This window comes from Emydura macquarii, unplaced genomic scaffold (assembly GCF_026122565.2).
Source record: "Emydura macquarii macquarii isolate MOO-44397 ecotype Brisbane River unplaced genomic scaffold, CSIRO-AGI_Emac_v2 contig_1119, whole genome shotgun sequence".
NCBI classification, from domain to species: Eukaryota; Metazoa; Chordata; order Testudines; family Chelidae; genus Emydura; species Emydura macquarii.
The window spans coordinates 8,586,664-8,614,294 of record NW_027131256.1 but is presented as its reverse complement, the minus strand read 5'-3'; the positions used below and the strand labels follow the sequence as shown (position 1 = coordinate 8,614,294).

Here is a 27,631-nt window from a genome sequence, read left to right as displayed (position 1 = left end):
GAGGAGGAAAAGCCATTGGCTTGGCAGACAAGTGGGAGCGTATCCCAAACTAAAAGAAGGAGCAAAGCTGAAGGAAGAGAAGACAGAGGGAGCAAAGGACAGTATGGGTAAATGGTAGCTGATAGGCAGATGGCACACAGTAATGAAGTGCCTTGAAGATAAGGAAAAAGGCACTTGAGAGGCTTGCACAACTAAAATTAAGCCAAAGGTAGTTTGCTTGGACTCACGGATTCTATTTTCTATACAGGTTCTTGTACGTCATCATCGTGCCCTCCCATACATGAGCCAGTTCAGGTAAGTCCATTGAAGTCTATTTAAACTCTGATTACAAAACATGGAAGTGCTTGGAGAGATCTGAGCAGGGGAATGAGGGATTTAGAGCAGCTTTTTGGAAAAACAGAGGAAAGCTAGAGAAGGGTTTACAGTTTATAAAGGTATGAAACCATCAGACCACAATTTGGGGGATGAACCTATTACGAACAGCCAAGATACCCTAAGCTAATGTCAGCATGCTGGTTTCAGAGGGCTTCCATGGATTTTTCTCTGCTTGGTCCTTGTACGGCAAGAGCAGCAAGTCCAAGTAAACATTTGGCTTTGTCATGTTAGCAAATTTAAAGAGTCAGACAAAAAGTCACCAAAATTTTTGGTTGTGAATTATTTATTAGCCATTACTTTCTCAGTGACACTTAGATGTGAAACGTCACAACCAAACTCGTATTTTCTATACTTTTATGGTAGCTTGTTAACAGAGAGAGAATCCTGCCTGTTTTGACCTGTACAGAATATAACAGGAAAACACATTTAAATGCAACTTCCAGATGCATATTTTCATTGATGGGTGATGGCAATGTTTTGGGAAGGGAAACCATTAATGCAAAAAACACCATAACTGTTAAAATTTCAGTTACTTTAAGACACATTTCATTTGCTTTCCATTACATGCAACTTTGCAATATCCAGTATGTGCTTGAGTTTCCTGTCTTTTGCAAACATTATAGCTGTCATCTTGGAATGATATATCCAAGAACAACATATGGAACCATTAGCTTCAGATTATATTTCATTTAAAGGAGATTGACAGCTTTTACATAAAGTTTTCCAGACAGTTTTCCCTTATGTAAAGTTTGAGCATATAAATCAGCCCAATACCTCTAGAGACTGAACATCAAACCAATTCAGACGGTCTCCAAAACCACACTTTTGACCTCCCTGCCTGAGATTTTTGTCTGAAGACAGACGAGAGAGGGAGAGAAGCTATTTCTGAACTTTTTATAAGGTGTACTTAATGAAGAGGCAGAATAGTCTAATGGTTAGTGCACTAGTCTATGATTCGGGAGACCTGGGTTCAATTCCCAGCTTCTGCCACTGATGTGGTGGGTGACCTTAGGCAAATCATGTCCCCTCTCTGCCTCAGTTTTGCTATTTGTAAAGTGGAGATGATACTGACCTTGTAAAGTGCTTTCAGATCTGCTGATGAAAAGTGCTATATAAGAGCTAGGTATTATTATTTTTCCAAGTTCCCCTAAAGTCTTGGTTGAAAAATCTATAAGAAAATTGAATGATGCTTCCATGCTTGATGTATCTACACCAGGTCTAACCATATGGAGACATAAGGTATATAACTGTGGAGATACACCGACCCATGTGTCTGCACCTCCCCAAGCAAGGGCAGGACTTAGGGATATTAGGGCCCAATCCAACTTTTGAGGAAGTCTTTCCACTAACTTCAGGAGAGGTGGATCGGGCCCTTAGTGAGGTTCTCTTGAATTGGAAAGAGAAGTACATGGCTTCTAATGGGAGGGAGATATACATCATCTGTGCAGCAATAGGAACATTGACTCCCACCCAGAAACGGGCAAAAATGTTGATCAGCATGTAATCTGAGTGCACACACAACCCATTAGTACAACCCTCGAGAGCTGTGCTATTATTGTCCTATGGGGTTGCTCAGACACATTGTACATACAAGTTTGCATGTCACAGCCATGATTTTTAGTGGCAGCTACTGCAAACCTTTGTATCAACTAGAGGGTAGCTTTAGTTAGCCAAATGGACATTTCATAGAGCCAAATGGATCACACAAATCCCAGTGTAATAATGGTGGTTAGGCATTCATGCCATCCTCCATAGGGCTGTGGGTTTACCCACTCCATATTCTGCTTCTCTCACAAATGACAGCAGAGTGCTATAGGAGAGAGTTGGCTGAACAGAACATTGGCTATCTGCCACATGATCTTTGACAAATAAATTAGGGACAGAGAACATTATGTCTGAAGATCATTTCAAGCTCTGTGAGTTGGGGTACAGCTACATGGCCTGTGGTAGTGAGCATCCAGCCCTAGTTGACAGATTCGGACTTGCGCTACAGCGCTTTGAAGTTGCAGCTTGGGCTCTGAAGCCCACTCCCCTCCATAGGTTTCAGAGCTTGAACCACAGTATCTACGCAGCTATTTTTAGCATGAGTCCAAATCTATCAACCCGGGCTCAGAGGCTTGCTGCTGTGAGCTGCATAGGCATGCCCTTGGAGCCCAGATCCACGAAGGTTAGAACTTACTGGCTAGCGAGAATTTTAGATTCCTCATTCATGTTTAAGAAAATAGTTTTACAAAACCTAAATGGAGAGATGTTTTTGTTTCTTTTTCTTTTAAAAACATTTTAGAATAGTATTTCTTTCAGTTAATTTCACCAGTGTTCTGAATCCAAACAAAACAGCATTGGTGATAGGAGAAGGCCACAGGGAAAATGAGCTGTTTAGATCTGAACCAAAATCCTAGGAATCCTGCAAACATCCAGAAACTCCAAAAGATCGTTCTCCATCCACCATGTAGGACTGCTTTATTAACAGGGATAGAAATATGAACATAATATACCTGCGTGATGGATAGCTAAGCATGTCTCAGTTTCTACTTTTTCTCAGAGTGGTGCCCCAGAAGAGCAGAGTTAAGGTTGTCTGGGAGACTCTAACAACATACTTTCAAATGTTTGGGGCTCTTTTTGATTTTGGTAAAGTAGAACCTTAATTTGAAATTTTCCAGCTTTCTCTTGTTTGTGAGTTTTTTGAGAAAGGTACAATGTTCTCTTTTTGGCTAACTACGGGATAGATTATTTCAACCTTTAGCTCCAGGTTAACAAAGATTTCTGCCCAGGGGAATTGATAAGGAGAGATGGGCTGCAAAATTCAGACCCGTTCTGGATATCAGGCCATTCCTCAAAGTTCCAGGATGTTCAGAAATGGGGGTTTGGTTTGGCCTATCAGAGATGGGGGTCAGCACCAAAATTTAGATCCATGTTAGGAAAAACGCTAAATCTTGTAGATGTTCTGGTGCAGTGTTTTAGTTTGGACCTATCTCTACAAATAGACTGCCACATACCTATTTTGACTTCAGTGCATACACAGTTTTGCTTTGAAGTCCTGACAGATTTTTCAGGATCTTGCCTATTCGGCTGAAATTTTTCATTTGTTTTGGCACGTTTATTCCCTTCTCCCGCACCCCAACACTAAACCTTTCTGCTAATTCATGATTTACAGTGTGATTTACTGTGCATTCATTTAGAGTCATTGCAAAAATATAAAGACACGGAAATGTTTTAAATGACAGAAAAATCTCCTTAAAATGTCTTCTCCTTTCATCTAAAGGACTTTAAAGTGTTAGAGAAACATCTGGTGTGTCTTACTCTTTCTGCCATAAGCCAAGATGGGTAAGCAGCTGACAGTCATGCACTAAGGCAATCAGCACTTATTTTCTTAAGCTGAGCCATAGGCTCACAGACTTTCCTGTAAGAGCTTTTCAGTCTAGCTAATTATATGTAGGCACCTAAATCCCATTGATTTCAATAGGATTTAAGTGCCTACAGACCTTTGAGAATCTGGGTGTGAGTCCTCAAACTGTCTCCATGCTGACTAGGCCTCATGGTGCTGAGGAAAACCTGCTCCAGAAGGTGGCTGGGAGTCATAGTGCAGAGGGAAACCTGCCTCAGAAGCCGGTTGGGTCTTCCGGCAGTGTGTTTCACTCTTCCTTTGCTTACCAGGATGGCCCAGACTAGCATACAGGGCTCAGCTTTTTGAGATTGTTTCTAAGGAAACACATGGTTTTCAGTGAGCCCTTGTTTTATCGAATTTTGTTCTCATCTGGGCTGGTAAAAAGATTTCCAGAAACTTGCTTAATGTCACACAGTGGGTTGTACTTTGGCTCCTACTTGTTTCTACCCTGTGGCTGTGATCAAGATATCAAGTTTCTGTATAATCAGCTGGCTCAGAGGTCAGAGGTCACCTAGATGTGCTTTCCACCATGGCGATGACAGCTATTCAGCCACTAAATCAAATACATCTTGCATGAGGCCTTCTCACTGGGATATTCCTGAATCTTGCTGCTGGGCCCTTATGGGTTAGAGGCCTTATTCAACCCTCATGAAAATGAATACATCGATTCCTTCCCATTGATTTGAATGGGAGATGGGTAGAACCCTCTATGAATGAATTTTCCAAGCCCCTCTATTCTAACACAGTTTCCTTGACTAGGGTGGAGTTCATATTTTTAGGTTCTGTGTTACAAAATAATAGCATAGAAGACTGGTACCCAGGAGTTATTGCCCATGGCATGGTGTGACTAGTACAGTTCTCTGAAAAATACCAGTAAGCATGCTAGTTAGAGAAACCATAGTAGAAGCAGAGCTCGCTGAATAAGCAGGTCAAAATGTTCACAAACATTTTTGTAAAAAATAATTGTCTTTTTTTGAGAGTGGGGGGAGGGAGGAGGAGGAATTTGAAATGTAGATGAACAGTTTTGTTAGAATATCTGATCAGTTCCAGAGCTGCTCAAAATAGGAGATGGAATTTTCAATAAAATGTTGTTAGAAAAAGCTGATTGAAAAGCAGGTAGAAATGTTCCCAAAAATATTTGTGAAATTTCTTTCTTTTCTGCTGAAATTCAAAAATTTTCAACCACATGGAATTTGAATCCTCTAGCTTGCAGCTCTGTTTTAAGACTGGCTCTAGCTAGGATGGATTTAATTGTCTCATGGCTCAAGAAGCCCAGCTAAAGAAATAAACTGACAGGCAGCAAGATTAGTCATTCAGAGCTTCTTCTTGTGTATTGTATCAAATCCTTTAGCAACCCTTAAGGTTGCATTTGGGTAGGTTAAGGATGGAAACCCAACTACGTACAAAGCTGATTTATTATAAAAGAGATGCAGTCTTTTTAGATAAGGTGTTTCAAAAGGGTTTTAAAAAATTATAAAAGAGGACCTACCCCACACTTCTTCCCTAAAAAGAAAAGTCCTGTGGTGTGATCCTCTTTGTCTGTTCATTAGCACAATACAAAATTCTCACTTAGCAATAAATATACTTTGATTTTTTTTCCTCAAAAAATATATATATATAAAAGTGTTACAATGTTTATTGCAGAGTTTGTGTCCTGGCTACAGAATGAGGTCTGTGGATGAAAGGGTGGGGGAAAGATTTTTTTGTTTGTTTGTTTTATGCAAACAAACTGCAACTCGGGATGCCCTGTGGTTACAGGGGTTAAAAAATGTAAAGGAGTCTTTATTGCTTAAAAGCATTAGTGCTACTGGTTTGAAATATTTCACTGTAAAGGCTTGTGGATTTTCAAAAAGGCAGTTTTTATTTGTTTATTTAGGCCCTTGACTGAATACTGGATGAAAGAGGAATGGACATTTAGGTGGCTTGGAAAGAATTTCCATGTCTGGCCACTTTCGGCTTGAACAGCTAGTAGGATGCGGGCAAGAGGCAACAGTCAAAGGTTAAGTCACTCTTTTTAATATGGGTATCCATGATGGTAACTTTCATGGTGACGGTAATCATCTTGGTAACCTTCCTGGTATCCCTGGTGATAGCTATGGTAACCATACCCACCATATTCATCTTCTGGGCATCGCATGCCAAGCGATTGCTGAATTGCCATTTCCTGTCGCCGGAGCTGCATGGAATCTATCAAATCGTACACAATCACCATGGACCACATTGGGGAAGGGTACCAGGATTTGACATTTCCATCTTTCCCAACCAGAAGCATGGAGAAATATTCAGGGCTGATTTGGAAATAATTGCGGATGTCTTTCACCAGGTTAGCAGGGAGATCTTCTCTCTCCACATTGGAGCTTCCTAGAAAAGGATAGAATCAAGAACAATGCTGGTTTTTGGTTGCGGACAGCTAAATGATTTTGGAAAGTATGCCCTATTGCTATTTCTTCCTATTTTAGTGTCCTCTGTAAAAGATCCTGGTCATTGTAAGGATTTCAAAACCCTCTTCAGCAAAGATTGAACCCAGGACCTCCTATTTTCAAAACACCGATCACTGCCATGTGAGCTAAAGGAGAGTTTATTGGTTTTAGTAGGGTTTTACTTATTCTGCAGGCTGTAGCCAACAGAGCGTGACAAAATCAAACATGCATGCACGTGTCTGATATTCCAGGCATTTTGGGGCAGTGGCTATATACTCAAAGAGAGCAAAGGTGGAGAAGTTCCTCCCTGTTTTCACCTCTCCTCCGATGGATGTACTTAATAGGATTAGGTAGCAGAGAAGCTCCCTGCCTCCAACATGTACTGTGGTAGTGAGATTGCTTGTGCGAGGCTAACCTGAGCAGGCCTTGTGGCACTGAAAGAAGCGAGGAATTGATGATGAAAGAAACCTTGAATGAAGCCAAATGGAGGCCCGTACATGAGAAGTAGCTGTGACTGTGCTTTATTAGCTCCCCCTAAATCCTATAGAAGATAATGGAATGGACCCCCTTTGACTGGAGGTGGGGACAGAAGAGTGCATTTGACCCACTCTGTTTTTACTTCAATGGGAGCTAAAGACATGCTGCACCTTTCAGGCTCAGGCCCTTCATTTTTATTCTGGCAGCATCTTTTAAACAGGAACGTTATGAAAGTTAGAAAATATGCTTTCATTCTAGTCCTTTTTGTCCTTCTTAACACGGCAAAGGTCCCAGCTGCCCTAGTGCTGTGTAAGTATCCTTCACGAGCAGTAATTAAAGAACGGAAAACAATTTCTCACCATTGATGGGATACAATTCTAAGACACCACCGATCTCTTCCCCAACTCCTAGCAGCTTGAGGATAGTTATGTGGCGCAGACCTGTGAAGGAACAAGACAGGATTTTGGTGACACCAGATCTTTCCACACAGTCACAGACAGACGTTACTTTAACTGTCCAGATCCATGTTTGTTTATTGGGGTTCCAGTCCCACAAGCCTTCTATGCATGGGACTGACACTGATTTTAATAGGAGCGCTGCACTTGAGACAGAGACTGAAGGAACAATTGTGATCATCTAGTCCGACCTCCTGCATCACACAGGCCGTAGAACTTCCCTGCAACAATTCTGTGCTGTGGTGGGTTTGATCAGGGTTTGGAATTTGGGGATAAGCTAATCATACAGGCAGTGTGAAACCTACAGGTTTAAAAGAGAGACACAGCAGAATCCAATGTAGTGCTGCTGAGTGGGGAATTTCAGAAGCCAACTCCATGGGCATAACTTCCTTTCCCACACAATGGGATTTGAAAGGTGGGTTTGGGAGAGAGAAAGATGGGTGAAGTGCACTAAGAGGGACACAGGTGAGGTGGATGCTACTGCATTAGTGGTCATGAAGTGTCCTGATGTGTGCATGGATGGATTCTTCTGAGGCTGGACAAAGAGACCTCTTGTCCCAGTTACAGTCTTTTTGGTTATACCCTAATATAATAATATAATAATGTTCTGATAATGTGCTTACCCCTGCACATTTTTGGTAAGATATGCATAACAATGTTTCAGTATTTGTGTTCTTTGTTTGACTCGAGTCATTTATGGGGGTCATAACCTATAGCTCTCAAGTAGGAAGTTACTGTGGGGATCAGATTAAAGCAGGCGTCTGTTTCTTTTTTAGACAGAGGACTGGAATGTTGTCTTTGTTTGAGAAAAGATCAGAGAGATGCACCAGGGACCAATTAGTGAGGCACCTGTTTATATGCTGGGAAGAGTCCTGGAAGCTACTGTTCTAGTGACCCAGAGGCAAGACGCTTGGAAATGCACAGCTTGATTAAAGATATTCAACCATGGCATGAGGGGAAAAAAAGGAGGGTTATGACTTATTAACTTGCTGGATTCCTTAAGGATATCACCAACAAAGGGGAGAAAGTTAAGTGAATAGTGGCTGTATACAGATACTCAGAACGTATGTGTCAAAGTTCCACATCACACGTTAATTTGGTATCCAGGGAAGAGGATGAAGAGGCTGAGGGTATGAATTACAGTGACACTGATTAAGAGAGTGACACTGTTGGACTGAGATTGTGTGGGTCTCTGTTATTCAGGCACCGCTGACATTTACTGAAACGGTTGGAGACTTCTGCTACAGAAGGCATTCCACGGCATCGCCATTCACCAGGAGAAAAATCTAGCCCCTGCCACTATAGCTGCACAGAAGACTCCAGAGAGTGCAGAGCTATGATGCATGGAGGTGGTTACGCTCCGCAAGGCTAGGCAGGGGAGTACATGCTCCATTTACATAGCTGGTAGGGACCGGGTGGGGAACAGGCAGAGCTGAATGAGCTCCCAATGCATGGATCCTTTAGCTCTTCCTTTCCAGTAAGGGCTATAGGCGCCCCTGAGGGCTATTTGCGCTAAGGGGCTACAGTTGTCTCCATGAAGATATTTCACAGAGTTGGAATGAGGAAGGACAGAAGAACATAGCTCTCTCCATCCTTCCATACATCTCCTTGGTGCCCGTTCTGGCTGTCTACTTGGTGGATGATTGGTACCTATAAGCAGGTTGTGCTTATACTACTAATTTGCTGAGCTGTGACAACAACAAGATGGACAATTGCTAAGCTCCTGAAATGCCCACCAGAGAAAGACTCTGAGGGAGTCTTACCTTTCACTTAACCTAAACATGGGATTTCAGAGGAGGTGTTAGCAGCCTCCACGAATATGCTTGGTTGGCAGCAGTTACTAAAGTGCATGTCAGAAGTTTGCCTTCTTCCTTCCCTAGCTGGGTGGTTTTGGTTAAGTTTCAGTTGGACGGACTCCCTCAGATGGTCTGCGTTCAGATTTGACTGAGGGAATCCATCACCAAATGGCACTCAGGAAGGATGTGCTCTGGGGAGCAAGAGCGTAATACCAGCTGACTTACCAAAATTACAGGCCTGTCCACTGAGGGCAGAAAGCTGCTGGGAATAGGCCCAGTCCTCGTCGTTGGGAGCAGAGATCACCAGCAGCCTCCTCCTCCATCGGAACCTGGAAAGAGATGAGAACAAGAGGGAGAGAAGCGTCGTTCTGTGTTGGATCAAGCACCCTATTTATTATTTTTATTTGAGGGATTAATATAGATACTGTATTTCACAGCCTTCAACGTGCTTTACGGAGCAGCTGGAGAAGTGGGAGGACGTTGGTCACAGCATCCAAGGGGGCAGCTTGCAGATGGGAGGCCCACTGGGCACAGCATCCTGGGGGTCCATTGGACACTACTGTGACTCACATGGTGCACAATGCGACTTGCTTCTAGGGGAAACCACAGTGCATCATGGGAGATGTAGTGTAGCCCAAGAGCCTGGCTCATAGGAGAGAATGGGGTCATGACACTTTCAAATGACAACACATATGAGGCACCCCAGCCCCTTAAGTAGTTGAATGTCCAACTGACATGAAACGAAATGTTCTTATTGAGTTCCCCAAAATAAACTGATCTCACCTGAAACAAAATGTTGCTTTTTTCCAGGTGGAAAAATTGAATATTTTTTCACAAATTCAAAACTTTCAGCAGGAAAATGTTGATCTTGCAGAAATTGCTTTTTTTTTTTTTGTCAAAACATTATTTTGAAGGAAAATTCCCCCCATCTTGAGTGGGGAAGCATTTTAGAAAAGTTTGGTAGTGTTAACTTGGGTGCTGAATATGCCCCTACAATCTGCTTAGGGGGGGGTTACATAAATATAGAAACACATGCTTAACTCAGCTTTCATGATTGCTCCACAGTTCATATTTGGGGGTATATCTACAGTGCAGCTATAGGTAGGTTTGGTAAGCTAGTGCGCTAAAAGTAGTTGTGGTGCTGGCAGCAGCATGGGCTAGCCGCCCTGACTACGATCCTATCAGAGGCCCTCGTACATACTTGGGAGTCTAGCCCATCACACTGCCACAGCTACACTGCTATTTTTCATGCACTAGCGCGATCAAAATTAGTGTGTGTATGTTTACCCAAGTTGGGAATTCCATCACTAGCTGCAAAGAAGATGTAGACTTTTTGAGAGCTTAGAGGACCAGGGATGTGCCCCAGCCGTGATTACTCACTGAGGCCCTTGAGCCGCAAGTGGCTCTTTAATGTGTCTTCTATAGCTCTTTGCAGCAGGTGATTTAATTATTAACCAATCAATATGTTTTTACTATGTTATTAACCAGTTAAGTTATCACCTTGCACTAAGTTGTTAACGTATTTGCTATGAAAATAATATATATACGCATACGTACATACACACTAAATATTTCTCATCATTCACTCTACTGTGGCTATTCTGGGTAATGTTGATTACTAATTTGGCTCCTGAATGACTGAGGTCTAAGTATCACTGTGCTACAGTAAGCAGGTTGGGAAGGCAAGAGATGAGGAATGAGAAACAGGGATGGAAGAAGCAGTTCAAAAGTAAATCCAAACCCTCCCCTCCCACTCCCCCTTCTGATTTAGATATGAATCTCAAACCAAATTCAAGGCATGTGTTTGTGAAGGTTCCCAAATGTTTGGTCAATGTTTTCCTTCACTATTTTTATTTGAATTAGAGATGGGACCTAAGCTGCAAAGTTTGTATCCAGAGCTGAGTTGTCTCAAAGTTCAAGGCATGTTCAGATCTAGGATTTTGGTTCATCCCATTTACAGTTGGGATTCTTCATTAATTTCATAGTGTGGTCCACATCTTAACAGAGGGTTTATCTCCTCCACTCCTGTTTGCTGTGATCACCTCCCCCGCAGCATTCATGAATGTGCAGACCACCTCCTCTCCCATTTGTGATCACTATGTCCCTGTGGCAACTAGAGCAATTTCTTCCATGGAAAAGGAGGATAAGAGGAAGGATGGTCTATTGATTTAGTGTGCTGACTTAGGAGACTTGGGTTCAATTCCCAACTCCACCCTGGCTTTCCTGTGTAAACTTAGAGTAAGTCATTTGGTCTCTCTGTGCCACAGTTCTTCATCGGTATAATGGGGATAATAGCACTTCCTTACCTCAAAGGGGTGTTGTGACAGAAAATGCAATAAAGACTGTGAGATGCTCAGACAGTGGGGTAATGGAAGTCATATAAGTACCCAAGAGAGGAAAGTACTGAGTGGATTCTTGGCTTTATTTTAGGGTTAACACCTGGAAATGAGGAGCCAGCACCACGTGACTAACTAGCCCTCTATGGACCAGAAGCAAGTACTTCAGAGACCACCATTTGGAAACCTTTGCATTAGAGAAATATAGGCCACATATAACATAGGGATCCAGGTCCAGATCTGAACTCTCACAATATTTGGGGGTGCTGGTTCCAGGAGTTTTGTTTAGTTTCATCTCTAATTCTCATACCTGTGTTCTTCCCAGTTCCATCCAGGACTGGAAGAGGATAAAGCCTGATTTCAGTTTTGCAGACCCAAATGGCATGCCGAAGCATCTGAATTTTGGGTGCTCAGCCAAATTGACCCTCCAAATCTCAAGATCTTTACCCATTGCCGTCTCTAGTTGATATAATAGCACTGGGAATTTTATGGTGTACTGGGACACAAAAATCACCATAGAATTTCTCACCATATACTATAGCTTTCAAGTGTTTTCTGTGCTGCTAGAAGAGCTCGAACATGGTGCAATCATACAGCTTGTCTATGAATTAGAGCTGATGCTTCTAACTGAGCCCTTGACTGTGAGGACCACCTGGCATTGCCCTGTCCAAGAAGGGTGGAAAGAGATGTAATCATCCTGAAAAACCTAAATGAAAGGTTAGTATTCTAAAACAACACTTTTCTCCAAAGAGGTATCTCCCCACTCAAAAACTAATTAGGTTCAAAAGAATTCACAAAGCTGCAGGGATATTTTTGTATCAGGAAATGGGCTTTTAAATGGAGGCAGATGTTCCTGTAATATATAATAATAGCAGTTTTTACTTTGAACACTTTGATATAAGTCTATAAGACATCCCCAAGCTTCAAAAACGGTTAACGCTGCCATTCACAGGTAACTTAGAACCAGCTGATTGTCTTTTTGAATCTTTGGGGCTAAGTCTAAAAGGAAAGGACTGCCTGACTGGTAATTTTCTGAGACGGTTCTAAGTAGGCCAGTGCTTGTGTACAGATAGGACTGCTGGGACAAAAGCCAGGACTATTTTGGGAGGGTGGGGGGGGAGTTTCTGGTTTTGTTTTTTTTGTTTTTAATTTAAAAAAAAAAGTTATTGTTTTCAGGCTGCTGAGGCCGGCCGATGAGGCAATGGCTGAGTTCCTCAGCCAGAGTGCGTAGTGAAGAGATGGAAACCAGCTCCTGACAGGCTGGTCTGCTCATGAGGCAATGGCCCGGCTTCCCCACCCAGGGCCACCCACTGAAGCCAGCTGTACTCTTTCCACTGCCTTTAATGGGCTGTGGAGCTGTTTTCCCATGCAACAGGGTGAAGAAATCTAGGGTGGCTTCTAACCAGCCTGACTTCTTCATTTGCTTAAGACTGAAGAGATACTCCTGGGTGGAAGCCCAAAGCCCTGCGGAGTGCTTTGCTGGCAAGAAAGGAGCCCATGTGGGAGTGCATGGGGGGAGTGAAGGAAAGGCAAAAATCATGTCACTTTTTTTTATTTTTTAATCCAAAAATCTCCTTTGTGATATTTTCAAAACTTAACACCGGAAAAGCCCACCCTAGCTAAAAATAGGGGTTTAGGATGAACACTTTCAATTAGATTCTGCCATGGCACCCACCCACGTAGCCACATGTCCAAGGTGTAAATTAGGGTGGAATTTGGCTTATAAGTGCTGGGTGCCTCTTCTAGGAGTGTATTTAAGAAAACTTCTCAGAAAGTTAATTTATAAAAACGGTGGGGGCAGAATTGAAGCGAGGCCCGCAGGGCGAAGTTCTACAGGAGATGGAAGAGAAGCTGCAGTTCTGATGCCCAAAAGATGTGCCTGATACCCTGACTCTCCTTTTCCCTTGGTCTTCCATCCAAGTAGGGGTCTGACTCAGCCCAACTCCCTGGCTGTGCTGGAATTTAGTACTCACTCAGCCTATGCTGTCATCTCCAGTGTAGCTGTTTGGGGATGGACTTTACCAAGGAACCTCTACCACGAGCCTTCAGCTGTGCAAGGACAAAGATAATTAACAATACCCTGCTTCCCCTAGTTAGTAAGGAACTGGCACCCACATACCCCTTCACCATGACTTTATTTCTGAAAAGCAGCAGGCCTGGCATTAGGATTCCGGGAACCTCCAGGCCGCTCTGTATCCAAACAACCTCTCCCCGCTATAACCACCTCACCTCTTCCATCCCCTGCATTAGTCGGCAAGGGAGGTAAATGGTCTCAGTCCGGTCAGTGAGCTCAGACAGCAGCATAACCAAATCTCCTGTATTAAACTGGGACTGCCCCCCAAAATGGAGACACCCCCCAAACAACTCGCTCCCCAAAACCAGCTCTTACTTGTGGTTTCCTTCCATGCCATTCACACAAATTAAGAATGATACATTGTTTAACTGACTTTCCTGATAAGCAACAGCAGGGGGATGACTCAGTTCTCAGCAGTTTCAGTCACAGGAAGAGGTATTTATGGACAAAACAAAACAAATCCTGCCTAGGGCCTGACCAGATTCAGTGACTGGCAACATCTATCGACCCTTAAAAGACCCATTGATGCCCACTTCACGGAAAACAAACACATCCTCTTTGGAGTCAGTTCTGTTTATAGATGCTCAATTTTTGCATTTCTCTTCGCCTGGTTGTGTTCGTTTTTTGGATTTTTTTTTTTTTTAATTACTAGGGCTATTTGCAGGGAAACACAATTTTGTGGCTTCCCTCTCTGCTAGTATACAGGCTCTTTATTGCCTAGGACAGTTGTTCCCATAGTGCGGTTTTTCCTGGTGGTCTAGAATGAGTCATTCTGAGAACTGAGCAGGAAGGGAGTAGGGGAATTAGGAGATGTGGTGGATCTGGTAAAGGCTCTCTCTCTGAGGCAATGGCCCTCAGAAATTAAAATGCTGAAGAACCAATGGCTTATGCTTTCACCTCTCCCTGTGGCTCATTCCCTCTTGGAGTCATAATCCTCAGTGTCATCTCAGTCATTTTCACAGCAATCAGACATAATAGCACAAACAGAGGATTTTGATGGTAGGTGAGGAATATGCAGCAGCAGCAGGTGAAATCCTGAACAACAAGAGATCTTATTTTTGTGCAGATCACCCTATAATGGAGACAGGCCAGATCTGCAACATTCAACTTCAGATCTGAATTTCTCCAAAGTCCAGGCACATTTTGCATCCAGGGGGTTTGCCTTGTGGGGAGAAGAGGAATACAGAATGTACAGACTACATGAGCAAAGCTGTCTCTAAGCAGGTTTTTTCAGATATTTTCCAGGAGGCATTAGCAGCGCTGTAATACTGGCTGGTGACTAATGTTGGGCAAAAGCAGGCAGAATTATCTCAGACATGATAAGAAGGAAGTTAGGGAAAATGGAGTCAGTGATCTGAACTGCACAGAAGGAGTTACAGCTGAAATAACAAGATTGTGGCATGTGGCACCCAATCACTGAAGTACAGAAACACTGTAACGCAACTACAGAGTTTAACAGGTTCAAAGCATTGCACAAACATTAGCTAATTAATTCTCCCTTGCCCCAGTGAGGCAGATCAGCCTTATCTGTGGAAACTGAGACACAGAAAAATGAAATGTCTTGGCTAAGATCATGCAGCAAGCCCCTGGAAACAGAACCCAGGAGACCCGATTGCCAGGGCTCTATTCTCCACAACAGCACGCTGCAGCTGCAGCAGAGTCAACTGTGGTTAAATCTCATTCCTTTGCTGGACATTATAAATATTGCCAAATCTATTCAAAAAACCCTTTCCTTAAAAATAAAGTTTGTCAGATATTTTAAGTAAGATTAATTATCGCTAGCAGCAAGAAACCGGTCAGTGCTGAAAGTAATACCTGGATAAGAAGTTTTCCAGTGACTGTTTCTTGTCATCTTTACAGACGATACCTTCCCTCTTCTGCTTTTCCATATCTTTGATTCGTGACTGGAAGGTGTCAATCAAATCAAAAATAGACTTCATTGCGATGGGCACTTCATAATATTGCTATACAATAAAAGATAAAGAAGGGGTCAAAATACAGGCAAAGCCCTTATGTATGTAACATGCCACTGCCAGAAGAGCCAGAAGAGGGGGTGGAAACTGCCCCTGATTTTGCAGCATCTGAGGAACTGGATTGTTCCTAGGAAGCCAGCTTTAAATGTTTACCTTGTAGGACAAACTTGTGTGTCAAGACACTGCATGCAGTTACTATCGTCAGGTTATCTTGCAGTATCATGCTACGTCTTAGAACATCACTCATATACAATGCAGCATCAGCGTGTTGTGCCACTATATCGTATCGTGTTGCATCACTATTATCATATTGCAGCCCCAGGCTGCATTTCAGGACACCACGTGCTGCATTTAGCTCCCCTGAAAGAGGTAGTTCTGTGCTTGTGGTGAGTTACCAGAGCACCATCCCAGCACACACCCGGACCACCCATTGGAGTGCCCCATCTCGAAAAGATGGACTGTGCCTTCCTGTTTGCTGTCAGTCCTCCTTGTTGTCTATCTTCTAGCTGATGAAACCCTTCTGACCCTCCCAGTAACGGCAAGGCCCCGAACTAGCCTCTCGTGCATCTTACACCAGTCCAGAACATATTTCTGCTTTCCAAAGCTTTTACGTTCAAAGAGTTCAACTCCCCACCTTGACCCTCATGTCGATATCTGTCAGCACCATGAAGAAGTCATTGTAGGTCATCCCATATTCTTTCCTCAGCTCATTGATGAGGTGTTGGTCCACAAGGTCATCATCCTCTACCACCTTCATGGGCTTCTCATTATCTTAAAAGCAAATAAAGTGCTGATAAACATGGAATCACAGAGCAAACTGTCAATTTCATCACGTAAGTCACAATAAAGGGGTCAAAACATCTCCCACTTTTCCACTCGCTAGTCATATGGACCACACTTTTCAAAAGGGAAGTGATTTTGTTTGCCCAATTGAGACACCTTAAAAGGGGGCTCATTTTCAGTCCTCACCTTCTGAAAATCAAGGCCCTTTAAAGGTATCTTGAGCTAGTCATTTTCAAAAAGACACATGTAATTTATCCTGAAGGAACTGAAAGCTCTTCACAGCTATTTCACTACTATGGAAATGCAGCCACTTCTGGAATGGAATGTAGCGACTATTTAACAGCATACAGTAACATTCTATGAAAAACAACATATCCAAATATAACAGCACAAGGAATTTAGATCTGTAAAATACAGTTAGCACAGTAGGATTTGGGCCAGGATACCTGAGTTAACATCCCTATTCTTGTAAAAACTGACATGGGATCTTTAATGACCACAAGTGATCAGGACCCCTGTTTTATGTTTCATCCTAAAGGCAGCAAGTCCAGTTCTTACTGATCACACACACACCACTTCCCCACACCAGAACTCAACAACTGAAAGAGAAAGGTTTGCACGTCAAATCTGATTACGTAAATACGCTCAACTCCACTGCAAGCCCAGGAGACAACATTTTCATTTGGAAAAGAAAGCATCTTTGAGTTATCCCCATGCAAAAAATGCCTCCAAAACTAAAAATACACTAACTCAAACCTCAAGCATCTGAAAAGATTTTTAACAAATGGAAACATTATTTTTATTTTCCCAGGTCTGCATAATCAAAATGACCAAACTCATCCTGCAGACAGACAGACACACACACACACTAAAATAAAATTAAATAAATAAAAATCGCTTCTAGGGTGGGAACCACCATAAGAAATTTCAGCCCATTTATAAAGATATAGTCAGGTGACTTAAAAAATGGTTTGAAATAGCAATATCATCATCCAGTCCTAGCTACAGTGTCAGTAGTGCTGTTCTGTAGTGTTGCAGCAAGGATCTAAAACACTCCACTACACAATAGCATTCCTGCCGTGTTTTGTATATTATTGTTTGTTTCCATAAAGGAAGGTGCAATCACACATGAAGCGCATGTTAAATGGGATTCCTCTGGCTCAGCTGTCATCTTGAAAGTGACTATTACCATAACAGACCACCAAAAGGAAAAGGTGCATAATGCAAAGTGTTTGAAACATCAAAAAGAGATATTAAAAGGTACACGCAACAAAGAGCGAGATCAAACTGTACCCTACTGTCTTTTATTGCAATTCCCTAAGAATAAAGGTGGAAACAGGAACAATAAGATATATTAAATCTCACAGCACAGAAATTAAATTAAATTTAGCAATAAATAAATAAATAAATGAACATGAAAAAACCAGCAACAATGGCATTAAAGGAAATGTGGGGCACAATAAACTATGAAAGAGTACAATAATAACTATGCTATGCTCTTCTATAGCACCTGCCATCTGAGGATCTCTAAGTACTCTGCAAACATTAATTAAGACCCCCCTCACATCCACAAAATGTATATATTGCTATCCTTAATTACAGATGGAGAAACTGAGGCGTGAGTATTAAGTGACTTGCCTAAGGTCCGAATGAAGCAGTGGCAGAGCTGCGAATAGGACCCAGGAGTCCCACTCCTCTGCTCTAACCATTAGACAAGGGATGAGGCAAACTGAGTTGGATAAAATAAATACGGATCAAAATATTTGATTTCTGCAAATAGTTTGGTTCACTATTGATTACTTTTCTTTTTCATGCATTTCTGAACATCTCCAAGCTAGGGGGAACATGGGTGTGGATTCAAACCTCATTGCAGACCCATTGTCTTTGTAACCGGCTGAACGAAAATCTGGATCCAGTACAGATATGGACCTGAACTTTTTGCAGCTTCTAAAAGAAACAGTCAACCATCTGAATGTTCCAGTGGTCACACTTTCTTTTATGGGTACATTTACAAATGGTTTATGAAGGATTAACACATGATTAACAGCATGTTATAGACACGATTCGTATGTGCTAAACATAGTTATAGGCACATCAGGAGAAGGTGTTGTAGATGATTACAAGCCTTGGTTATAAGCAACCTACTGAGTCGCTGGACTCTGAAAATCAGTTAACGATTTCTTAAAACACCTGTAAGTCATATGAAAATTTTGTACGTATACTCTTAAACTGTAAAACTGGCTAGGAGTAAATTTATGCTGGAAAGTGGAAGAAAATTTCTAACCATCTGATGAGTGAGACTCTGGAACAGCCTTCCAAAAGGCACAGGGGCAGCAAGAAACCTAACGTTGTAATACGGAGTTTGATACATTTTTTAATGGGATTATATGATAGGATTGCCTGTGATAGCAGGGGACTGGATACAATGACCCAAGAGGTCCCTTCCAGTCCTATGTTGTTATAAAGTATGACCATTAAAACATATAACAATTATTACTAATATTAATTAGTAATAATTAATAAATGCAAACAACCCTGCAAAGCAAAATCACACCATGTCAATTCTCTGTCTAAAGGTAGAATGGTAGAAAGAATGGTGAGAAATATCACTGCAGCCAGCTCTGTGGTAGGTTACTTGACACCAGATAAATGTAAAACAAGCAAGCATTAACTATCTGGCTATAACCATAGCACTATTTGTATGTTTTTTTAAGATTGCAGATGTCAGCACTGAGGTGACATTTTAGGGCTTCTCTATCAGGGGAGGCCAGAGAAGACAAACTATTTGACAATGCTCCTCTTCACTACTGATCACTTGAGCCAGAGAGTAAGAATAGGAGTTAAAGGCGGGAGATGGCTCAGGAGCAGGAGACAGAAAAGGACGTTTTTGCAAACCGGGAACCCAGGGGTCCATTTCAAGACCACTCTGTTATTCATCACCTGTTCCCAACTTTCACAGCCATAGATGGTCTCTAGCAGCAGGACCAGCATCTTTCTGCTGTGCAAAGATAGGAGCAGGATTGAGAGGGGCTGCAAGATCTACAGCTCCATGGAAACTGGTCTCTTTCCAATCTTTCTGGAGGGGGCACCGCAGGCTTGTGGGAACCCTAGCACTTTCAAGGTTTCCGTAGCACCCACAGAGCAGTTCTACCACCGGAGGAAGAATTCCTTTCCTCCCTCCCACACATATGTCACCACAGTGCCCAGCTCAGCTACTCAGGGTCTTGGGGAGAGGATTTAGATGATGTTACAGCAAGGTTGAGCAGTACAGTGGCCCAGTGCATTAGGTATTGACTAAGGACCTAAGCAGTGTGGGTGGTAGTCTTGGATCTGACGCTTAGTTTGTTAACGTGTTCCTAGCATCTGGAGCGAAGGTGGGCTGTACAGCCCTTGCACATGTGGCTAATTTGGCTACTTTGAGTGGGATTTTTAAAAGCACTCAGCACTGGCCTAGCTCCGGTCCTAGGGAAGTCAGTTGGGAGACTCTTCTAGGATACAATAGGAGCAGAGTTAGGCCAATGCTTTTGAAATCACCCTGCTACTGAATGTGTGTATCTTATCCAATGTGTTTTGAATGAGACCGGCTCTGAAGGAGACTCACTAGTCAGTAGTGCTCACTAGTGTGGGGTGAGAGATTTAAACCTATGCTTTCCTTTAGATTCATAGATTTTAAGGCCAGAAGGGACTGTTATGAGCATCTAATCTGACCTCCTGCCCAACACAAGCCAGAGATCCTCACCCAGTGATTCCTGCATTGAGCCCATATCTTGTGGTTGATCTAGAGCATGACCTGAGCCCGGAAATTTCAGGAGAAGAGACTCTTGCATGAGATTTGTATATTATTATTTAGTATTTGTATTTGAATAGTACAGGAAGGCTCCATCCAAGACTGAGACCCCATTGTGCCAGACACTAATGCCTCTGGTCAGACCATAAATATTACGAGCGCAGCTCTCCTGAGGAGATTTTGCTGCTTCTGGTCCTGAAGCCAGACATGACGGGATCACATAAAAAATGAAAGGGGGCCGGGGAGGGAAAAGAAATTCCTATTTTCTGAGCATAAAACAGGTTTGGGCTCTTATTTTAACCAAGCTGGTTTACTCGCATCACTGGCTGAGATTAACCCCTGTAGGTCTTCTGTGTCTCATCGCCTAGTTTCTTTCTTCTATCTGAGGATTCAGCTCTCGTCCACTTGCATGGTTTCTGGAATTTTGCTGGGTGTGGATTAAACCCGGAAGAGGCTGAAGGAGTATGGTCTGTGTCAAACAGAGCGCATTTCTGTTTTATTAGCCAGGTTGCAACTATATATAATCCTTAACAGGGCATTGCTAGGCGTATGAGCCTAACTATGCACGGGGTGATCTTGAGTAACCTTAGACTTACTTGGAAAGAGCTTTCCCTACTGCAGGTGTGCCACAGAAACACAGCTATGCTCCCTAGACTCTGGTCTCAGAGGCCCGAGTCTGGCTGGGATGGTGATTCCTATTGTATTTGATGAAATAAATGGGCCCAGAGAGTCACACCCCTCATGGACACAGGGACCTAGATCCTGTGATGGCAGGGATTCCATCACAACTCCCTGAACCTCAAGCCAGCTGTATGCCATCCCTGAAATACCATGAAAGAACTGTGCTCCTGAGATATTCAGCCACTCTCCCTTACCCAAGAAGTTTGGAGAAACAGCTAAATTCCTGGCGGAAACTGGGTTTGATGTGGCAGAGCTATGGGAAAGAGCAATAGTTTCTATACAAGTTCTTCAAAAGCTGCAGTCTAGCAAAACACATAAACCCACGTGTAACTTTAAGCGCAGAGCAGACCTCTGATGTAGTGGGGCTGGATCAGGCCAAAATGGCACACCGGTACTTTTGCTGCATGGGGGACACCATTTTGTTCTCAAAATGGCATCCTCCGCACAGCATGACCTCACATGCATTGTGCATCTGAGGTCATGGCCTATGGAGGACACCATTTTGTAGAGCAAAATGGTATCCTCTGCACAGAGTGACTTTACATGTACTGTGCATCCAAGGTCACGCTGGCAGGGGTGTTCCCACACTTGCAGGGGCATTCTGGTAGTACCAGTACTTCCCCATTCAGGATTACACCCCTAGAGTAGATTTACTTGAAGTCAATGGGATTATTCACATATTTAAAGTTATATACAAGTTTAAATTCTTTTCTGGATTGGGAACTAAGGACCTGGTCCAAAACCCACTGAAGTCAGCAGAAAGACTCCCACTGAGTTCAGTAGGTTTTGCATCAGGACCTGAACTTGTACACTTAGATTTTCAAAGCTGCCTATGGGAATTGGATACCCAGCTCTTATTTGGCACTTTGAAAATTCCCCTCTTCAAGAAGGCAACTCAGGGTGTGTGTAGCTGGTTTAGCTGCTTAGTGAAATATATATGGGCTGAGCAAGGTATCTAGAAGAATCCTGGGTTCATTCGCTGACAATCAGGCATGGTGCATAGCACCATGAGCTGGACAACTTCACACTAGCCCACAGAAAGCAATCAGGCTGGTTGGACATTGCTTTACGGGTAAAGAAATGATGTTTGCTTGAGCCCCATCTAAGAGAGTGAAAAGGCTCCAGATATCCGCATAAGAACATCCGCATAACAATAAGTAAACTAAAGCTCCACATTCAAACGTCCTTCTCCACATTTTCAGACTGTTTGGCTGGGGTCCATCTCTGACCAAAACATGTTTAACAGTGGAGAGGGGAAAATATTGAAAAGTACAATCTTACATTGACCATGGCTGAGAACACTCATGTTGTGAGCATGCCAAAATCAGCCGTTTGCTAGGGCTGAGAGAGCTGACTCAGAGAACAGCTGACTAATTTAAAGTTTTCCTGTCCCTCTGATTTTAGCCTGTCTGTGTGTGTTTTGAGTTGTTTTTTATTTAATCTAAACCAGTTCTCCCCTTCCTTGTGAATTGACTCCTGTGTGTGACAGTGGCCAATTTCTTGTGGCAGTTCTTAAAGCCTACTAGGCAGTACCCAGCCACTTGCGGCTGATGGTCTGCAAAACAAATTGAGTAATATCATGGAAATGTAATCATTCAGTTACACAAAAAGCTGGATATATGAGATGTTGACAGACCTGAACGAAATGACCTCCCCCCATCACACTTTTCTGCTTTCTACTCTTTCACTGGCGTTAGATGCTACCACAAAGAAATGCCATACATTTCACCTTACGGTGTTGGAAACCTAAACATGGGAAATACCAGAGACAGCTATGTAAATATAAAGCGTGGGGAGTAGGGGGGAAGTTACCCCAACAAAGGATCTCTCTTTGACTTTAATCCCAGTCAGGTTCCTACCATCCCTCTCCCATGTTTGGCCCACCTTAAAAAAAGAGACAGGAAGGAAATAAATATGTAAAAAAATGAACCTAGCTGAAAGTGGTCAATCTTCATGCTGCTATTGTTTATGATGCCGAATATTGTGATGACTGAGATTTTCCTTGTGGCCATCTTGCAGAAACTCTCCAGGTATTCATCTCGCTGTTGCACGTACATAGTGTTGTCGGCCTTGGGGGTCGTGATCAGCTAGGGGATGGCAGAGACAAAGAGTTTGATTAGTTTCGGAACAAAGCCATAGAAAGCCCCTATGTCAGAGGAGCAACGTGCCAAAGGAGAACCGCATTTTAGTGCTTGCCCTCTGGGATTTCTTTTCCACATAACAGTCAGCAGCAGAGCACACCAGAGCAGAGGTATCAGGAAAGAAGAGCAGTTATGTTGATGGAAATAGCTTTGGTGCATGTGTGTGTTTCTCTGTGTGTGTGTATGTATAAAAAACAGGGCATTCATTGAAGATTGCCTGCAAAGGATACTGGAAAAAAACAACAAAACCCGCTTCTCTCTCAATTCCTCTTTCCATATAACTCCAAAGAAAGACTAAAAAAACTGGGCTTTGTTAGTCTGGAGAAGAGAAAATTGAGGGGGGACAAAAGTTTTCAAGAACATAAAAGGTTGTTATGAAGAGGAGGGTTTGGATCTCTCTCTCTCTCTCTAGCATTTATTCCTGCTAGCCCTGCAGAGCTAATACAACTAGGGGAGAGAAAGTTGGATTCTGTGCTGTCTTATGCATCATTAGCAGAACTGTCAGCTGAATTCCCATGGCAGATGACAGAATCTTTATTATAGGCGATGGTATAAGGGACAGGAAGAGCCCAGCTGGATTTTTGGAACCCCGGTGCTGTTGAGGACACCGGTCACTGGAAAATCCTTGTACATTAAACTAACCTGAGGCAGAATCACCACGTGAGACTGAATGAGGAGCTCCCAAAATGCAGTTTTTCAAAGAGCTACTTTTCAAAGTGAACCTTTAAGATGACTGCTGCCTGCCAAAGAAAACATTTGAACTGGGGCTAAAACTACTCCCTGTCACAGGTGAAATGTTTTAGATAAGTACTTGGAAAAAACACACAACCCTGGAACACATTAAACCCTGGAAGAAGCAGCTCCAGGTTGTGCTGAGTTTCTAAGACTTGGAACCTCACCAGAAGAGCCTGTTGTAATTAAACTAGCAAAAAATAGGATGGGCTCACCAAAGAATCCTAAGGATTTGAATGCCCAGTTCCCATCAGAAATTAATGGTAGCTTTGAAAATTTTACCTTCAGCATATATATGTGTGGGTATGTGTGTGCTCACATTTGGGCATTTGCTTAGGGGCATCTGACCTGTTTTCCAGAGTTTGGACACTAGCATCGCTATGAAACAGATGCCAGCTGGCAGAGCATGCTGGGAACTGGAGTGTAGAGGGTGGTGGTTACACCAGCAAGCATCCCAATTTGGTTGATGGACAAAACCCTCCTTGCAGCTTCATTTCATTAATCACCTCAGACATAGCGCCCATCACCTGCAGATCCCCAGTGGACAAAACAATGGTGGCCATTTGGTAGCCTATCAAAACAAATGGGAGAGCTCCACTCCAATTCCTCACAGACAGCGGCCCACAATACACTCAAACATGCCAACATGATGGGTGCCCTTTATTGGTCATTGCAGCAGAAGGTCAAGGACTGACTGGGCCATGGACAATGAACTCTCCTTTCACTCCTAGAGAGTGTCCTACCAATGCAAGGTTAAGGAGAGGCACAGCACAGGGGCCTCTGGAGGCTTTAGTCTCCAAAGCTGTCAGACTGGTAACTTTCATTTCCTCTTTAAAAAAAAAAACCCAACAATATTAAAAACACAAGCCCCAGATTTCCCATTCACTATGATCTCACTAGGCGAGAGATTTACTTTAATGGGTGAGATAAAACACTCAGGAACGTGCTACTTACAATGAGTCGCCTTTTGCCTTCAAAAAAATCAAGGAGGTTTGTCACTGATTTCCTGGAGGGCTGAATGAAAGGCTTTGTTTTGGGCTTCAGATATCCCTCGTTCTCAGTCCTGCTCCCCTTCTTGTTCTTCTTGTTACGGTCTTTGTCCTGCTTGTTCTTTTTCTCAGCTTTGTCCTTCTTGGCCTGCTTCTCATTCTTCTGCAGCTTGTCGGGTCTCTCCTTCTTCTTCTTCTTCTCAGGTTTATCTGGTCGGTCGTGCTTCTTTGGCTCTTTCCCTTTCTTTGGTGGGACATTCCCTGCTGCGATCTCTTGCTCCAAGTGAGGAACAGTGGGCCTGCTTGGGTCATATTTATCCTCATATTCATTGCTCAGTACCTTTTCTTGGGCTCTCTTTTTAGGTGGCTTGGCTTTGGCTGGTTTGTGTTGACCTGATGAGACATTGGGATCCCGGTGGATATAGTCTTTCCTGTCTGTACGGTTGTCTCTAAATCTACCTGTGTTTGCCCTTGTGTAGTGCTCTGAGGCAGCTGTGGGTGCCTCTGTGTAGCTGTCATAGCTGGCAACTTTGCTGGGTCTCCGGGTGGCTACTGGATGTCTCTCCGGGTGGGCGTGTTGCCTGTCTCTACGGTTCTCATTCCACACAGGGGAGTAGAAGTCCTCAGTGACTGTTCCCTCCAGGGCAGTGGCCTCAGGCACTGTGGGCAGCCTATGATAGTCAGAAGTGGTGTGTGACTTTGTGGTCCATGTTCTCTGAGTGGTAGGAAGGGGTGTGGCTGTGGTCATAAATTTGCTCACCATCATCACTGTGCGGGTGGTTGCCTGGGTAGTGGTGGTTGTGGGAGGGAGGGTGCTGGCCCTCGTCGTAGGGAGAGGAGGAGCCACTGTAGTTGTGATTGGTTTCCTCACCGTCTTGCTCCTTGTTGGCTGAACATTACTTCTCCTTGGTTCCTCCTTCCTTGCCGATAGCTGGACATGTCCACCACTTGATGTGGGTCTGGTGCTGCCACCATGGTTACTTTCCTCCACCACCTGCCCCTCCACCCCGGCAGCTTTGCATTTCTGGATGAAGCCCTTCTGCCTCATCTTCTCGATTCTCCTGATGGGGCTCTGGTCGATGACTTCGTACATGGCCTCCAGCCTTACGGGGTAAGGGTACCTTTCCTCCACCTGTAGGGTCTTCTTCAGCAGCACCATGCCAAACTTCCCCTTCTCCAGTTTCAGAAAGCTCATGAGCTTAGGGATGAGGCTGGGATCTAGAGGCTGCTCCAGGATCTTCCCTTCACTGGTTATCCTCCTGACTTTCCCCCCTTCTCCCCCTTCCTCATGGAACAACACGATTTGTTGGATATGCCTCTCAGCCAGTTCGCAATAGACATCGCTCTTGAGCAGGCTCATCATGAGCCGGTAGTAGCCTTCAGAGGCATGAGGGGCAGAGATGACCCAGACTCTGTTCTTGCCGGCAAAGCTGGCCAGGACATTGGGAGAACTGGAACCCGAAGGGAAACGTACCATCCGTGACCGAGACATGGCAGACATCCCCTCGTCCTTGATCATCTCAGGCTGGGAATGTTTGGGCTCAACAGCGTGTCTCTGCGTCTGCCTCACTCTGGCCCTAACGCTCCTGGCCTGGGCGCGCACTTCATCTCGCAGCAGATGGGGTCGCACATTTTTCGATGCCGGAGTATCCCTCTTAGCAACAGGGCGTTGGAGATTCCCCACTGAAGACGTCCAACTCCTTTGGGATGCCTCCGACCTTCTCAGGAAGGAGAGTGATCCATTGCTAGCCCTGTGAGAGAGAGGCAAGTTACTAATCCCATGGCTCCCTCTGTCTCCCAGCCTCACGGTCTTCACAGAGCCACACACTAGCCAAGTTGCCCACAGCATGGCTAAACTCAGAATAGGTGTCCAGTTCATTGTGCAATCTGCTTGAAAAGGAATGAGGAGAAAAAGTTAAATGTTAACAGAATTTTAGATATAGATAGATATATCCTGCACTTTCTTAGTAACTAGAGAGCAACATATACATCGGCTAGTTTCAAGATATACACAATACTAAATACAGCTTAGTCCTGTTGTGGTATTTCAATAAACTTTAGAGATTATTTCTAGAAAAGCACAGAGTAGATTAGTTTATGCAAAAAATGAGATAACATGAATCTATTTATTTATCTATCTAAATAAGCCAAAAAATGCATTTATTATGTCTGCATCACACACACACACACAAACACACATGAGTGTGGCTCACAGAGGTAGTAGGTTAAGAGTTTGTTTTTAACTTAAAACTTACCCTTTCAGGAAAATTTCCGTTCAAGCTATGAGTATCTCAGCCCTTTCTTTAGAGGGACGGCAATGCCATGGAGTTTTGCTGCAGCTCACTGATTTTTATGTAATAAAACAGATTCCAGAGAATGTCTGGTTTACTGTGGAGTGTTTACTTTTCCCCCCTCTCTTCACCTTCTTGACAAGTGGGATGAGGCAAAAGGAAATTTCCTTTGTGATCTTTGCTTCTCCATTTACCTGCAGGTCTGTCTTGTTTCTGTGTCAGTCACACACACACAGAGACACATTTCATCTAATAAAAGTGATCTCACAGCTGTTTCTGAATCTCTCTCTCTCTTTCAAAGTTCCATGATCCTTCTAATCATTCCTTTCCTCCTCAGTCTAGTTTAGCTCCTTTGTTTCCAGAGAGAAAAAGCCCTGGGATTAATATATTTTCCAGGCTGAAGCAAAACACAGGAATGCGATGTTGAGAAAAGAAGCCCCCTTTATCCTGCTCTTTCTCTCCCCACTTTTTCTTCTTCAATCTTTTCTTTTTCTTCTTCTTCTTCCTTTTTGCTGGATGTGATCCCAGAAATGTAAGGATAACCTCAGCCCTGCTCTAAAGCAAACTCAAACAGCAGCCGCCACTGGAAATCAGGGAAACTTCACTAAGAATTTAACAGATCAGCAGAACACCGCCTCCTACCCACTTCAACGTATTGAGGGAGGGTGGAGGAAATTTCTTAGGGGGTTGAAACGTTACACATCATCATATAAATCACTTTAGAAAAGGATGACTGCAACCTTAACTCTTTAAGCACCTCAGGCTCTCAAGCTGGTTTGACCTTCCCCCTAGCCCTCCCTCCCTTCCTTGTCTTTCTCTCTCATTTCACTAAACTGACATCATCAAGTTAAAAATCACATGCTTAAGAAATTCATTTCCTTACCTGTGTTAATAACAGCACCTTAGATAGTTAAAAGCAGAGAGAGTTTTTTAAAA

General features: G+C 43.3%; 1 protein-coding gene across 2 annotated transcripts; it reads right to left on the bottom strand.

Moving 5' to 3' along the window:
* Positions 1-640: 640 nt before the first annotated feature.
* On the bottom strand, positions 641-27,261 carry CCDC80 (coiled-coil domain containing 80). 2 transcript variants are annotated; one of them, XM_067546105.1, is made up of 8 exons: positions 26,660-27,261; positions 24,370-26,294; positions 22,473-22,629; positions 15,926-16,062; positions 15,134-15,282; positions 9,134-9,237; positions 7,017-7,097; positions 641-6,121 (listed from the first exon to the last, which is right to left on the bottom strand). In XM_067546105.1, the coding sequence occupies exons 2-8, from the start codon at positions 26,281-26,283 to the stop codon at positions 5,775-5,777; spliced, it is 2,889 nt and encodes a 962-aa protein (XP_067402206.1). In that variant the 5' UTR covers positions 26,284-26,294; positions 26,660-27,261; the 3' UTR covers positions 641-5,774. The 2 variants fall into 2 exon arrangements, with proteins under 2 accessions (XP_067402206.1, XP_067402204.1); XM_067546103.1 differs by having other exon boundaries at positions 24,370-26,291.
* Between the last annotated feature and the right edge of the window lie 370 nt (positions 27,262-27,631).

Coding starts and splice junctions, on each gene's coding strand:
- CCDC80 (XM_067546105.1), bottom strand. CDS start 26,283: ATGAACTGGACACCTATTCTGAGTTTAGCCATGCTGTGGGCAACTTGG. Junction 16,063..22,472: donor GATTGACCACTTTCAGCTAG/GTTCATTTTTTT, acceptor TTTGCTTTTAAG/ATAATGAGAAGCCCATGAAG. Junction 9,238..15,133: donor CTGGAAAACTTCTTATCCAG/GTATTACTTTCA, acceptor ATCTCTTTCCAG/GTTCCGATGGAGGAGGAGGC.